Source organism: Procambarus clarkii, chromosome 19 (genome assembly GCF_040958095.1).
Source record: "Procambarus clarkii isolate CNS0578487 chromosome 19, FALCON_Pclarkii_2.0, whole genome shotgun sequence".
Classification (NCBI taxonomy): domain Eukaryota; kingdom Metazoa; phylum Arthropoda; class Malacostraca; order Decapoda; family Cambaridae; genus Procambarus; species Procambarus clarkii.
The window spans coordinates 13801928-13818504 of NC_091168.1; the positions used below are offsets into that span (position 1 = coordinate 13801928).

The 16577-nt window shown below is 44.5% G+C and overlaps 1 protein-coding gene across 2 annotated transcripts in view; it reads left to right on the forward strand.

Annotated features, from left to right (window-relative positions):
* LOC123757397 (kynurenine/alpha-aminoadipate aminotransferase, mitochondrial) overlaps positions 1-16577 on the forward strand; it is a 246314-nt gene that overhangs the window by 127090 nt on the left and 102647 nt on the right. For both annotated transcript variants that reach the window (XR_011229092.1, XM_069326949.1), the window contains exon 3: positions 4732-4900. Coding sequence is in view for 1 of the 2 variants with exons in the window: in XM_069326949.1 (XP_069183050.1) it covers positions 4732-4900 (169 nt within the window). In the remaining variant the exon portion in view is untranslated. The remainder of the gene's footprint in view (positions 1-4731; positions 4901-16577) is intronic.

Here is a 16577-nt window from a genome sequence, read left to right on the forward strand (position 1 = left end):
TGATATTTACCCTAAATGAGTGGAATATAAGGGAAGTTAAGATGGAAGCGCCCTTGGGAATGAGTGACCACAGTGTATTGAACTTTGAGTACCTGGTAGAGCTAGGAATTATCTCCCCCAAAAAAGAACTAGGAATCAAAAGGCTGGCATACCGAAAGGGGAATTATGAACAGATGAGAAGTTTCCTAAGTGAAATACCTTGGGACACAGACCTCAGAGATAAGTCTGTGCAGGGTATGATGGACTATGTTACCCAAAGTTGTCAGGAGGCAGTAAACAGGTTCATCCTGGCCCAAAGGGAAAATCCGAGAAGCAACAGAAGAATCCATGGTATAATTGCGCATGTATGGAAGCGAAGAAACTGATCAAACGGGCGTGGAGGAACTTCCGGAACAACAGATCACCAGAAAGCAGAGAGAGATACCAGAGAACCAGGAATGAGTACGTCAGGGTGAGAAGAGAAGCAGAGAAAAGTTTTGAAAATGATATAGCAAACAAAGCCAAGACCGAACCAAAGCTACTCCACAGTCACATCAGAAGGAAAACAACAGTGAAAGAACAGGTATTGAAACTTAGAACAGGCGAGGACAGGTATACAGAGAATGACAAAGAGGTGTGTGAAGAACTCAATAAGAGGTTCCAGGAGATCTTCACAATAGAGCAAGGTGAGGTCACTGTGCTAGGAGAAAGGGAGGTAAACCAGGCGGCCTTGGAAGAGTTCGAAATTACGAGAGAGGAGGTCAAGAGACACCTGCTGGATCTGGATGTTAGAAAGGCTGTTGGTCCAAACGGGATCTCACCATGGATACTGAAAGAGTGTGCAGAGGCACTTTGCTTGCCACTCTCCATAGTGTATGGTTAGTCACTGGAGACGGGAGACCTACCAGAAATATGGAAGACGGCGAATGTGGTCCCAATATACAAAAAGGACGACAGGCAAGAGACACTGAACTACAGGCCAGTGTCCTTGACTTGTATACCATGCTAGGTGATGGAGAAGATCGCGAGAAAAAACCTGGTAACACATCTGGAGAGAAGGGACTTCGTGACAAATCGCCAACATGGCTTCAGGGAGGGTAAATCTTGCCTTACAGGCTTGATAGAATTCTACGATCAGGTGACAAAGATTAAGCAAGAAAGAGAGGGCTGGGCGGGCTGCATTTTCTTGGATTGTCGGAAAGCCTTTGACACAGTACCGCATAAGAGGCTGGTACATAAGCTGGAGAGACAGGCAGGTGTAGCTGGTAAGGTGCTCCAGTGGATAAGGGAGTACCTAAGCAATAGGAAGCAGAGAGTTACGATGAGGGGTGAGACCTCCGATTGACGTGAAGTCACCAGTGGAGTCCCACAGGGCTCTGTTCTCGGTCCTATCTTGTTTCTGATATATGTAAATGATCTCCCGGCGGGTATCGATTCATTTCTCTCAATGTTTGCGGACGATACTAAAATTATGAGAAGGATTAAAACAGAAGAGGACTGTTTGAGGCTTCAAGAAGACCTAGACAAGCTGAAGGAATGGTCGAACAAATGGTTGTTAGAGTTTAACCCAACCAAATGTAATGTAATGAAGATAGGTGTAGGGAGCAGGAGGCCAGATACAAGGTATCATCTGGGAGAGGAAATTCTTCAGGAGTCAGAGAAAGAAAAAGACTTGGGGGTTGATATCATGCCAGACCTGTCTCCTGCAGCACATATCAAGAGGATAACATCAACGGCATATGCCAGGCTGGCCAACATACGAACGGCATTCAGAATCTTGTGTAAAGAATCATTCAGAACTTTGTATACCACATATGTCAGACCAATCCTGGAGTATGCAGCCCCAGCATGGAGTCCATATCTAGTCAAGGATAAGACTAAACTGGAAAAGGTTCCAAGGTTTGCCACCAGACTAGTACCCGAGCTGAGAGGCATGAGCTACGAGGAGAGACTACGGGAGTTAAACCTCACCTCGTTGGAAGACAGAAGAGTTAGGGGGGACATGATCACCTCATACAAGATTCTCAAAGGAATTGATTTGATAGGGTAGATAAGGACATGCTATTTAACCCAAGGGGCACATGCACTAGAGGACACAGGTGGAAATTGAGTGCCCAAATCAGCCACAGAGATAGTAGAAAGAACTTTTTTAGTGTCAGAAAGGTTGGCAAATGAAATGCATTAGGAAGTGATGTGGTGGAGGCTGACGCCATACACAATTTCAAGTGTAGATATGATACAGCCCAGTAGGCTCAGGAACCTGTACACCTGCTGATTGACAGCTGAGAGCAGGCCAAAGAACCAGAGCTCAACCCCCGCAAGCACAAATAGGTGAGTACAACTAGGTGAGTACACACACACACACACACACACACACACACACACACACATACATACTCACACACACACACACATGCAGGGGTCTGATAGCTGAATGGACAGCGCGCAAGACTCGTAATCCTGTGGCCTGTGTTCGATTCCCGGACTAGGCAGAGTCAAATGGGTAGTTTCTTTCACCCTGATCCCCCTGTTACCTAGCAGTAAATTGGTACCTGGGAGTTAGTTAGCTGGTACGGGCTGCTTCCTGGGGGTGTGTGTGAAAAAAACATTAGTTAGTAGCTAGTAACAGTTGATTGATTGACTGTTGAGAGGCGGGCTGAAAGAGCAGAGCTGAACCCTGCAAGCACAAATAGGTGAGTACAAATAGGTGAATAAACACACACACACACACACACACACACACACACACACACACACACACACACACACACACACACACACACACACACACACACACATTGGTGGCTGAGTGGATAGCTCGCTGGATACGTAATCCTGTGGTCCGGGGTTCTATTCCCAGCGCCGGCTGAAACAAAAATGGGCAGAGTTTCTTTCACCCTAATGCCCCTGTTATCTAGCAGTAAATAGGTACCTGGGACAAAAGAGCAGAGCACAATCCCAGTAAGCACAACTAGGTGAATACACACGCATCTCCTGTTTAAATGCTCATTACTCAGTTAATTCTACTAAAGTTTAAACTGGTGACTAGTGATGAATGAGGAAAAAGAAATATACAAATATACTTATGTTTATATTAACGTGGTGTAGGAGGAGGGACTGAATTGCTACATCTTTATCAGGCATCAGAAAGACGGAACAATTCTCTCTATCAGTATCTGAAGGAAAACAAAAATTATTTTATAATGCTGACTTTAACTCTGATGGAGAATAATATAAAATAGGAGGATGATTCACTTATAGACGGTTATAACCTCTAGTAAGAAAATGAAAAAACACAATACCTACAGTTCCCACAATACGTCTTGTCACACCCCAATGCATCATTTATCATACTGTCCAGCTCCTGTATTAGTACATAGTTGACAGAAAAGCTTACACCCATTGTATGGTGGTAGCTTGTATCTTCCTCTACACGATTGACACTGGTAACTGATCCATTATCAGGATCAGTGTGAGACACACACACCTGGATCTTCACTACTCCGAGGGTGATAACAAACTAGCCAGGATCAGGTCTTCCCCAGGTCATGTTTATCCAGGGTATAACAATGCCCTCTGGCGCGGAAAAAGGGAACTATGGGGAAAGGGACCAAATGGAGACGTTTATTACTCTCCCCTGCCAGATATAAGGACCTGGATTCCACCCACTCTCTCTCTCTCTCTCTCTCTTTCTCTCTCTTTCTCTCTCTTTCTCTCTCTTTCTCTCTCTTTCTCTCTCTTTCTCTCTCTTTCTCTCTCTTTCTCTCTGTCTCTCTCTCTCTCTCTCTCTCTCTCTCTCTCTCTCTCTCTCTCTCTCTCTCTCTCTCTCTCTCTCTCTCTCTCTCTCTCTCTCTCTCTCTCTCTTCATTTAATGTTTCTAGCATTCTTAAACTTATACTATTTGCTGACGATACTACCTTCATCTATTCGGACCCAACCCCCACACACTAAATAATATTGTCAGTAATGAATTAAAAAATGTCCACTCATGGATGACTACTAACAAACTCACATTAAACATAGAAAAGACTTACTACAATTTATTTGGTAGTAAATCATCAAATCAAATTCAACTTCAAATCAGACAGACAATGTTAACATCAGCAATATGTTCCCCACTCTGCTCTCCTCTCATTATACTACGCGAAAATCTATCCCTATCTTACATACGGTATCTGTCCATGGGGTTCAACCACTACAAATTACCTCAGGCCTATCATCACTTAGCAAAAATCTGCTATCAGAGCTATAACAAACTGTCTTCAGACAACACACAGCCCCTCTATTTATGTCCCTTAACATGCTAAAGATATACTCACTCCACACATTCTCATGTGCTATTTACATGTACAAAACCTTGTTCCTAAATGCTAATCTTGATCTGAAACTTTTCCTTGATAGGTGTAATAGAACCCATGAGCACCACACCAGAAATAAATCTCTTTGATATCCCTAAAATCAAACTAAATCTGTGCAAACACTCCATGCAAATAAAAGGACTCAGACTTTAGAACTTACTCCGTGACGAATTAATAAATTGTCTAACCTATGCCTTATTCAAAAGTAAAATAAAAAAGTACCTAATTTCATCCTCATAATTTCCTACCTTGTGCTCCAAACTTACACTTTATCTTGTGCTTCCCACTTCCCCAATATTAGTACTTAAGACATATTTCTTTACCTGTGTAATCACCTCAGTCAATTTATAGTGTAGTAATTTGTTGATATAAAAATGTCAACATACACTTACAGTGTCACAATGCGACAAGCCATCGCCATCACTGGTCTGGCTGGCAGCAGGAATACCTAATCCGGAGAAGTTTCCTTTCCGCGAGGTGAACATGACCCTGCAGGATGGGAGAGTACTGTCGCTCCCTCCAGACTGTCTGTCTTCTGGCCTTCAGTATGGCCCCACCCAAGGGTAAGTGAAAATATTTTATATATAACATGTTTTATTATAATATTAGTTAAAATCACTCTATAGTGTGTCTCAGTCTTAAACAGGTAAAACTGATTTAGATGATAATTAAACCATTACTTTACCTTAACTGATAATGTACAGGTGTTAAATGTATTTTACTGCAGATTAAGTAGAAGAAGGAAGGGTAGTTAACTATGGAGGCATTTTATTTTTTCTGAAGATGATGATGCCCTTTCCCTTGTGAAGTGTGATTATTTTTTTAGAGTTGAGAGATATATGAGGTGTGATTTCTGAAAGATGTATATACATCAGCATCCACTCCAGATGAAGACCTCTGAATTTCCGTTCCGCCTGTTCGAACGACCGAATTTGAGATTGGTAACTGGTGCCTTATTTACCGAATCATTAGCCGTTAAATCTGGAGTATGGTATTGAGTTTACTGAGTCCGGTCCTCCTTAAACTGGAGGCCACTATTGCGTTTGCTATGTATCAAGAGGGGGTTGGGGGGGGGTTATTATACAATGAAACTTGGGTTATTTAAACCAACCAGATACTTGTTTACCGTCGAACAGAGACCCCAACCTCTCCCTGACAGAACAGCCGACCTCGTTAACCCCAGCAAACACAAAACGTTGTGGAAACCTTCACCAAAGTTTCAACAAGATTGTGGGGAGAGATAAGTGTCATGTGTGCACAAGGCACATATGAGCAACCTTTAACCCAAGAATGGTAAAAGTATTTCTTTATGTGATATGGCAAATGCTGCCTTTTCTTACAATAGTTTCACGTTTATTTATTAAAAAAATATTTTGTTCATGTTTAAATATTAAATTTATGAACATTATACATATAAATTGTGAATGTTGTGTCTTAGTTGTATGATTGGCGTGCAAAACATTTACTTTTTATTATGATTTTGCTAAAAAAAAATTATAACCCTGTTTGCTAAATGATGTATTCAATAATACTGTTTTTATGTTTAAGTTATATTTAAGTACTGTATGTGTAATACATCAACATACATGGAAAATGTTGCTTCATATGTGTAGGAAGGACACACCCAACATTTAAGCTACCATTTTTGTTAATACAAAATTAGGGTGCATCAAAATACCTCTCTATCACATGCATCTGTATTACAATAGATTTTACATTAAATATCACTGAAGCACAAATAGGGGAGTACAACTAGGTAAGTACAACTGCATGAGTGCAACTAGGAGAGTACATGTAGCTAGGTGAGTACGCCTTGGTGAACACTGCTAGGTGAGTACGCCTTGGTGAACACTGCTAGATGAGTACGCCTTGGTGAACACTGCTAGATGAGTACGCCTTGGTGAATACTGCTAGATGAGTGCGCCTTGGTGAACACTGCTAGATGAGTACGCCTTGGTGAACACTGCTAGATGAGTACGCCTTGGTGAACACTGCTAGATGAGTATGCCTTGGTGAACACTGCTAGATGAGTACGCCTTGGTGAACACTGCTAGATGAGTACGCCTTGGTGAACACTGCTAGATGAGTACGCCTTGGTGAACACTGCTAGATGAGTACGCCTTGGTGAACACTGCTAGATGAGTACGCCTTGGTGAACACTGCTAGATGAGTACGCCTTGGTGAACACTGCTAGATGAGTACGCCTTGGTGAATACTGCTAGATGAGTACGCCTTGGTGAACACTGCTAGATGAGTACGCCTTGGTGAACACTGCTAGATGAGTACGCCTTGGTGAACACTGCTAGATGAGTACGCCTTGGTGAACACTGCTAGATGAGTACGCCTTGGTGAATACTGCTAGATGAGTACGCCTTGGTGAACACTGCTAGATGAGTGCGCCTTGGTGAACACTGCTAGATGAATACAAGTAGGTGAGTACAACTACACGAGAACAACTAGGAGAGTGCATATAGGTCAGTACAACTTGGTGAACACTACTAGGTGAGTACAACTACATGAGAATAACTAGGGGAGTGCATGTACGTGAGTACAACTTGGTGAACACTACTAGGTGAGTACAACTACACGAGAATAACTAGGGGAGTGCATGTACGTGAGTACAACTTGGTGAACACTACTAGGTGAGTACAACTACACGAGAATAACTAGGGGAGTGCATGTAGGTGAGTACAACTCACCAACACCTCAGAAGTCAAGGAAGAATAGGGGAAGGAGGGGGGGGGGATGGGGCAGGAGTGTAAGGGGACCTGTGTGACGGCTGAGGCATGTACACTGTAGGCCTTCAAGAGTTACTATGATGTGTTAGGACGCTGGATTACAGGCATGTCTTGGTACATGAATATGGTGAGTTCATCTTCATAAAGTACGGCAAGAAAAATAAAGAATCAGATAATAATGCTTTAAAGAACTTTATCTCTGATTTTACTTTTGAATTAAATTAATATTATAAAGTGAACAATAATTGGTGGGGCAGAGACGGTTGTCAAGAGGCTCTCCCCTTTTTTTTTTTTTTATTAAAGAGGAAGGAGAGGCATAGGTGAAGGGAAGTATAGAAGTGGGAAATACAGTGAGAGGTATGAAAGCAGGCGGGCTGTCCGCCAAGCTGACACGATGTGTGGGTGTTGGCAGCTAAGCTAAGCTGGCTCCCTCTTGTCAGGGAGCTGTGAGTGTGTGAGAGGTTCTTCACATGTGTTTCACCATATATGGATGTCCATAGATGAATACTGTGTAGCATTCATATATACACACTCCGATGCTTCCACACATGTTGTTCTGTTTAAGGCTCTTTATTTTCTTATTATTATTTATCGAGTTGTTCATACATACATATTATTTATCGAGTTGTTCATACATACACATATATGAACTGTTCATATATACACATATAAAACTCATCTGGGGATTATATACTGTGGGGCGGGGTTTTCGTCCAGAGAATCGAGGCTCTTGGGCCACCAGCTGTGGGAGCGGGGCGTCTCATCTTGGAGCAATCTTTCAAACATTGGGTCCTCTAACATTTCGATGGTGTTCCACACCCTGATGGCTTGGTGCTGCAGTCTGATGTTTAGTGGCTGTATGTTCAGGAGTTCGTGGAGCTCCTGGATTGTCTGATCATATGGTGGACGGTGTTTTGCTGCTCTCCTTAGCGCCTTATTTTGTACTGCTTGCAGTTTCTGCATGTTAGTTTTCTTTATGGTGTGTAGTGGTACTGGGGGATACTCTAGATGCGGCCGAACTAGAGCCTTATATAGGTGGATCTGAATGTTAGTACTGAGGCTTTGGAATCTTCTCAGTTTTCCTAATGCTGATTTGGCTTTGTTTAGTCGGTCCCTTACATGAATTTGTATCCCTGTTCTATTTATCATAAGTCCCAGTATTCTGCCTACCTCCGCATATTGGATCGGCTGGTTGTCAAGGATGATGGGGTCCGGGTTTTCGCAATGTGTATTATCTGAAACTTTTGTTTGTTGGTGCTAATTTTCCATTGCTTCTCAAAGTTGTTTGAGTTCAATTGCCGCCTTGGTCTTGTCGGCTAGTAGCGGCTTTGATGGGCCCGGTTGGCAAACTATTTGGGTGACATCGTCAGCGTATGTGATGTATTCTCCATGTTGGGGTTGGGGTAGGTCAGCTGTATATATGTTGAATAGAGTGGGGGAGAGGCAGCTTCCTTGTGGTACTCCACTTTTCAGTTCTCTTACGTTACCCAAGTAGCTGCCGATATTAAGCCTAGCAGTTCTATTGTCTATAAAGCTGCAGAGAGTAGCAGTAAATCTCTCAGGAAGCCCTAGTTCAGATATCTTATATTTTAGGCCTGTGTGCCACACTTTATCGAAGGCTTTCGAGACGTCACTAAGACGATATTACACTGATCTTTTTTCGACACTGCGTTGGCTATATGCTCGTAAATCAGGGGTATATCTGTATGGGCCCCTCTGCGGTTTCTAAACCCATGCTGCCTGGTGTTATACTTCCCTTCCTCTTCCATGTACTTCACAAGTCTCTGATTGATAATTTTTTCGAATATTTTACCTGGTATTTCGAGGAGGGAAATTGGCCTGTAGTTTTCAGTTTGGGTTGGGGGTTTACCTGGCTTGGGGATTAATTTTATTGTGGCATTCTTGAAGTATGTGGGGAATAGTCCAGATGCAAGAGCTGCATTTAAGATACATGTGTATTGATGGAGTGCAATCACTGGTAGGTTGGATAACACCATCTTATTTATTTTGCTGTTGCCCGGCGCCTTGTTCTTGAAACCCATAATTGTTTTATGGACCTCTGCAATGGTTATGTGTTTCATAAGGTGGCAGTCATCGCGTATGTTGTTAAGGTCTATTGTTTGCGTCGGGAGTAGTGCTGCAGCTCTGTTATCGACATAAGTTGTAATTTCCCTTTCATTAATTGGGCAAAAATTTAAATTTTCTTTCGGGTTTATCCTGAATATTTTTTTCCCAGAACTTCCTGAATTCCTGCTCTTGTTCTCTCTCCTCATAGAGTTTATTTCCTGAGGCGTCTATGATGTAGAGTGTTTCCTCAGAAGAGCTTCCCATCAGGGTCTTTACTTTTTTCCAGAACTTTCCCGGGTTTCTGTAGTCGACTTGGATTTTGCTTATTAGGTCATCCCATTGTTTGGTGTACTCTGTTTTGCACAGATCTTGCAGCTCATCTTGAAGTTCCCTTTGTAGTCTTTTGCGCTCATCCGTCCACCCGTGTTGTGTTATGAGTTGTAGAAGGTTGTTATATCTGGTTTGCAGTGTCCTGAGCGCCTCAGTGGCTGGGGGTGTGGAAGCGTTATATGGTGAGCTACGGGAATGTGATCAATCATGCATTTTTCTATGGTGTTAATCCATGTATCCATGTTAATCCAGGCTCTCCCCAGGCGACGGTCAGTACCAGGTTGACCAGTACCCGGGTGAGGCAGTGTTTATACCCCGTGTAGTGACACCATCACCCCCCCTCCCCCTGCTCTTCCTCTTCCTTCTCTTACCCCTCCCCGCTTCCCCCCCCCCTTCCTCCTCATCCCCCTTTCTCTTACCCCTCCCCTCTTCCCCCTCCTCTTCTCCGTCACTTAATTCCCCCCTCCCTGATATCCTCCTCCTTCCCCTTCCCTATTTCTCCGCCCTCCTCAACTTCCTCCTCCTCCCTCCTTTCCTCTCTCCTCCTCCCTCCTCTTTCTTTCCCATATCCTTCCTCCTTCCTCCTAGAACTAGTCCTTCCTCCTCTACCTCATCCTGCTTCCTCTTCGAGCTCCTCCTCCTCCTTCCTCCTCAAGCTCCTTCATCTTCTACTCTTCCTCCTCGACTTCACCCTTCAACCTGGAATTCTTCCTCCTTCCTCCCTCAACCTCTGCCTCCTTCCTCCTCGCCCTCCTTCTTCCTCCTCGCCCTCCTTCTTCCTCCTCGCCCTCCTCCTCCTCCTTCCTCCTCGCCCTCCCCCGCCTTCCTCCTCTCCCTCCTCCTCCTTCCTCCTCGCCCTCCTCCTCCTCCTTCCTCCTCGCCCTCCCCCCGTCTTCCTCCTCGCCCTCCTCCTCCTCCTTCCTCCTCGCCCTCCTCCTCCTCCTTCCTCCTCACCCTCCTCCTCCTTCCTCCTCGCCCTCCCCCGTCTTCCTCCTCGCCCTCCTCCTCCTCCTTCCTCCTCGCCCTCCCCCGTCTTCCTCCTCCTCCTCCTTCCTCCTCGCCCCCCTCCTCCTCCTTCCTCCTCGCCCTCCTCCTCCTCCTTCCTCCTCGCCCTACCCCGCCTTCCTCCTCGCCCTCCTCCTCCTTCCTCCTCGCACTCCTCCTCCTTCCTCCTCGCCCTCCCCCGTCTTCCTCCTCGCCCTCCTCCTCCTTCCTCCTCGCCCTACCCCGCCTTCCTCCTCGCCCTCCTCCTCCTTCCTCCTCGCCCTCCTCCTCCTTCCTCCTCGCCCTCCTCCTCCTTCCTCCTCGCCCTCCCCCGTCTTCCTCCTCGCCCTCCTCCTCCTCCTTCCTCCTCGCCCTCCCCCGTCTTCCTCCTCGCCCCCCTCCTCCTCGCCCTCCTCCTCCTTCCTCCTCGCCCTCCCCCGTCTTCCTCCTCGCCCTCCTCCTCCTCCTTCCTCCTCGCCCTCCCCCGTCTTCCTCCTCGCCCCCTCCTCCTCCTTCCTCCTCGCCCTCCTCCTCCTCCTTCCTCCTCGCCCCCCTCCTCCTCCTTCCTCCTCGCCCTCCTCCTCCTTCCTCCTCGCCCTCCCCCGTCTTCCTCCTCGCCCTCCTCCTCCTCCTTCCTCCTCGCCCTCCCCCGTCTTCCTCCTCGCCCCCCTCCTCCTCCTTCCTCCTCGCCCTCCTCCTACACCATACCGTCACACTCACATGACACCTACACCATACCACCACAATTATCAACAACCACCACCACCTCCACACACTACCACCACCACCTTAACACACTATCACCACCACCTTAAACTACCACCACCACCTTAACACACTTCCACCACCACCTCAAACTACCACCACCTCCACACACTACCACAACCTCCACACACTAACACCACCACACATTACCACCACCTCCACGCACTACCACAACCACCTCACACTACCACCACCACCACACACACTTCCACCACCACCTCCACACACTACCACCACAACCACCACACACTACCACCACCAGCTCACACTACCACCACAACCACACAATACCACCACAACCACACACTACCTCCATCACCACACACTACCTCCTTCACCACACACTACCAACACCACACACCACCACCACACACTACCACCACACACTACCACTACCACTATATACTACCACCACAGAATTTTGTCTATTAGCACAGCTTTAGGCGTGAAGGCATTGTGTAGATATAGGCAAAACATGATGTTTCAAGCTAAACTTTCTAATATGCTGCACTCACCTGAGGTCTATAGAAGAAGATCAAAATCTAATTATGTATTTTGGTTCTGCAAGGTAGTAAACTCCATCAAAATATTAAATATGTACCCAACTCAATTAATAATTAATCAACCAATTACTCCATGGGATAACTGGGATCTATCAGTTGATTTTGTAAATGCTGCCAAGAAAGATAGTGTGCACTCTACATTATTAAAACAGTTAACACTGAAAAGCATCACTTAGAGTACTCAGGGTATGGGTAACGATGTGTATCAGTGCTATACCGACGGTTCTGTAGAAGAGGGTGGACGATGTACCGGATGTGCATGTAATATATTTGAACAATCTTCTCTCGTACATACAGCAATGTAGCGCGTCAATGACTGGGCAAGTACAACTCAAACCAAACTTGCAAGCATAAACCTTCCCACTGAATTTTTAAAAGACAAAGGCAGTGGACTTGAATACTGTGACTCGCAGAGTGCACTCCTGGCATTGAACGCACATAGTAGTGACACCCAGAAAATAGTCAGTGATATTCGAATGAATGTTTGAGCTGCTAAAGAAAACAGATTTGAAATTAAATTCCTATGGATATACAGGCGATGAATCACAATAACGTGGCTGAAGTTGTTTGACCAGACCACACACTAGAAGGTGAAGGGACGACGACGTTTCGGTCCGACCTGGACCATTCTCAAGTCGATTGTGAGAATGGTCCAGGACGGACCGAAACGTCGTCTTCCTATGGATACCATCACATGTTGGCATCTCAAGGCATGACACTGTTGATATGCTTGCAAAGACAGCCTCTAGAAAACCAGTGGTAGAAATTGATATGGGTGTTTCATTAGCAGTGACAAAGAGAATACTTAAACAAATATCTAATGAAGATCTCACCGACCTAACAAATTTACAAAGACCTGAAAGTTGAAGCATTAAATATTATGATAGATATCGTGAGGAAACATTCACATATGGGACTAATAGAACAAGAACTCGGCAATGTGATGTTATAGTGGCAAGAATACGCCTGGGATATAGACGTATCTGGCAGCTTTCTCAAAACCCAAATGTCGAGTACACAATGTGTCAACTTTGTGAAAGAGAAAACATGCACTCTCTTGAACATTATATTGTAGAATGTCCCATATTGACTGACTTTCGCCCTCCTGAGCTAAGGCATTCTGAGCTCTGTAATTACTATATGAGTACTGGAACACTTGATGATATATTGGACTTGTACCCAAGATTAACCATGTAATGTATCAATCATACAATGTATGTATGTGATGTAACTATATAACCTGAGCTTGTAAAAGCACCTTCATCACCTTCAGTGATTAAGTGCTTAATTGCACACTAGTTTCTCTATCAGTTATCTCACCCTGTCAGAGTAAAAGAGACAAATGTATGTGAATGCATGTGTGTGTGTATATATGTATGTATATATATTAGTATATTTTGGTAGCAGTCATTCTTGTAAACATATGTTGTTAAATATAACCGAAAAGTAAGATTAATAATTCTAACACGAATTTTCTCAATATTTATTATGTTTTTTTTTTTACTATCGATGGTAATTGAAAAATCAATTCTCCAAAATTCATTTTTATTTCTAGTCTGATGCGACGCCTGAACGCGTTTCGTAATTACCTATTACATTTTCAAAGGCTTTAGTTTACACACACAACTGTAACCTGTAAACACGCCATTTGCTACCATATTTATACTCGTACTTGGGTGAGGTGATATGGTACAACAGGTTTGGATGATATGATACACCATTTTTGGATGAGGTGAACTTGTGATAAACACAAGACAGAACACGGAACAATGGGGTATTAATTAGATATATAAGAGCATAAGAATAGAAGTAACTGCTAAGGGCCTATTGGCCCATACTTCCTCTTGATGCTTCTATATTGGAATGGAGTCTTGAAGTGGATAGAATATAGTTGTGCATTAATTGGCTGTTGATTGATGGTGTTGACTCTTTGATGTATAGCGCCGTGCAGATGTCGAGCTGCCTGCTATTGCTGTATCTATCGATGATTTCTGTGTTGTTTGTTAAGACTTCTCTGGTGACAGTCTGGTTGTGGGAAGAGATTATATGTTCCTTCCTTAATGGAGCCCTGTTGCTTATGCATTGTTAATCGCCTGGAAAGAGATGTTGTTGTCTTGCCTTTATACTGAGTTCTTTGGGGCTTACAGTCCCCAAGTGGGCATTTGAAGGCATAGACGACGTTGGTCTCCTTTAAGGCGTTCTGCTTTGTGTCTGGAGAGTTTTTCATGAGTAGGTTGGCCGTTTTTTTATTTTATAGTAAATCGTCAATTGTATCTTCTGATTTTTGTCTGTGGAGATAACGTTCCTATTAACAATATCTCTCAGGACCCTTTTCTCCATTTTATGAGCTGTCTAAAAGAAGTTCCTATAAAATAGTCTAATATTGGGTACAGGTGATGTGTCAGTTGATTCTTCAGAGGTTGCATGGCATTTCACCTTTCTTTTTATGATGTCTTCAACGAAACCACTGAAGAAGTCATTTTTGACTAGGATCTGCCTTACCCTACAGAATTCTTCATCGACTTGCTTCCATCCTGAGCTGTGGCTGAGAGCACAGTCGACGTAAGCATTGAGAACACTCTTCTTGTACCTGTCTGGGCAGTCACTGTTGGCACTGAAGCACATTCCTATGTTTGTTTCCTTAGTGTGGAAACCTCCACTCCTTTCCATGACTGTTACATCTAGAAAGGGCAGCTTCCCATCCTTCTCCATCTCGTAAGTGAAACTCAACACAGAATTCCGCTCAAATGCTTCCTTCAACTCCTGCAGACGTCTGACATTAGGTACCTGTGTAAAAATGTCGTCAACATACCTGCAGTATATGGCAGGTTTTAAGTTCATGTCAACTAAGACCTTCTGTTCGATGGTATCCATGTAGAAGTTCGCAAACAGGACACCTAGGGGAGAACCCATGGCGACTCCCATCTACTTGCTTATACATGTGCCCATCTAATCTCAAAAAGGGTGCCTCTTTAGAACAAGCTTGGAGTAGTTTCCTTAGAATGTTTTCTGGTATGTCAAGAGTATAGGCCGGATCACGATACACTCTGTCTGCTATCATCCCGATATTGTTTCATCCACAGGTACGTTGGTAAAGAGTGATTCTACGTCCAACGAGGCTCTTATCCCTGTGGCCCATGTTCCCTGCAGTAAGTCAACAAATTCCTTTGGAGACTTCAGGCTGAAAGCACAAAGTACATAAGAAGTCAACAAGCCGTTGAGTCGCTTCGCCAGACTGTACATAGGTGTGGGTATCTGGCTGATTGGCCGAAGTGGGTTTCCAGGCTTTTGTGTCTTGACATTTCCATACGCATACCCAGGTTTGTATTCCCCAATAATCTTTGGCAGGTAGAGACCGGATTTCTTGGCGTTCAAAGTTTCGATCAATCTGTCTACCTACTTACGGTAAACATGCAAACGGTAGTGTATGGTGTTACATACACTACCGTTTGCATGTTTGCATGCTCATTACACCACACGCTACCACACTACACCGCACACTACCTCTACTAAACTAGCACCAAACATTACCTCTACTACACACTACACCATACACCTCTACCACAACAACACCACACACTACCTCTACCACACCACACAACACATTACCACTACCACAACAACTCCACGCACTACATCTACCACACTACACTAATCCACACAATACCTCTACACACAAACACCACACACTACCACAATACACCACACACTAACACTACCACACCAACACCACACAATACCACTAACACATTACACCACACACAACCACTACCACACCAACATCCACACACTACCTCTACCACTCCAGCACCACACACTACCTCTACCACTCCAGCACCACACACTACCTCTACCACTCCAGCACCACACACTACCTCTACCACTCCAGCACCACACACTACCTCTACCACACAAACACCACACACCCCCACTACCACACTACACCAGACACTACCATACCACACAAACACCACACACTACCTCTACCACACTACACCACACACTACCTATAACGCGCCAACACCACTCACTACAACTACCACACTACACCACACACAACCACTACGACACCAACACCCCACACTAACACTACCACACCAACACCACACACTACTATTACCACACTACGCCTCACACTACCTATACCACACCAACACCACGCACTAGCACACTACACCACACACTACCTTTACCAATCCAACACCACATACTATCTCTATCAAACCAACTCCACACTACTACTACCACACAATACCCCTACTACACTACACCACACACTACATCTACAGCACCAACACAATACACTACCTCTACCACACCAAACACTACCACTCCAATACCACACACTACCACACCAACATCATACACTACCTCTACAACACCACACACTACCTCTACAACACCACACACTACCACACCAACAACACACACTACAACACCAACACCACACACTACCTCTACAACACTACACCACACAATACCTCTACCACATTACACAGCACATGACCTCTATTACAAACTACACCAAATACTACCAGTTTCACACTACACCACACACTACCTCTACCACACCAACACACAAAACCTTTACAACACTATACCACACCCTACCTCTACTACACCAACACAATACACTACCTCTACCACACAAACACCACACACTACATCTACTACACTACACCACACTCTAACACTACCACTCCAAAACCACACACTACCACTACCACACCACACACTACCATTAATACACTACACCACACACTACCACTACTACACTACACACTACCACATCA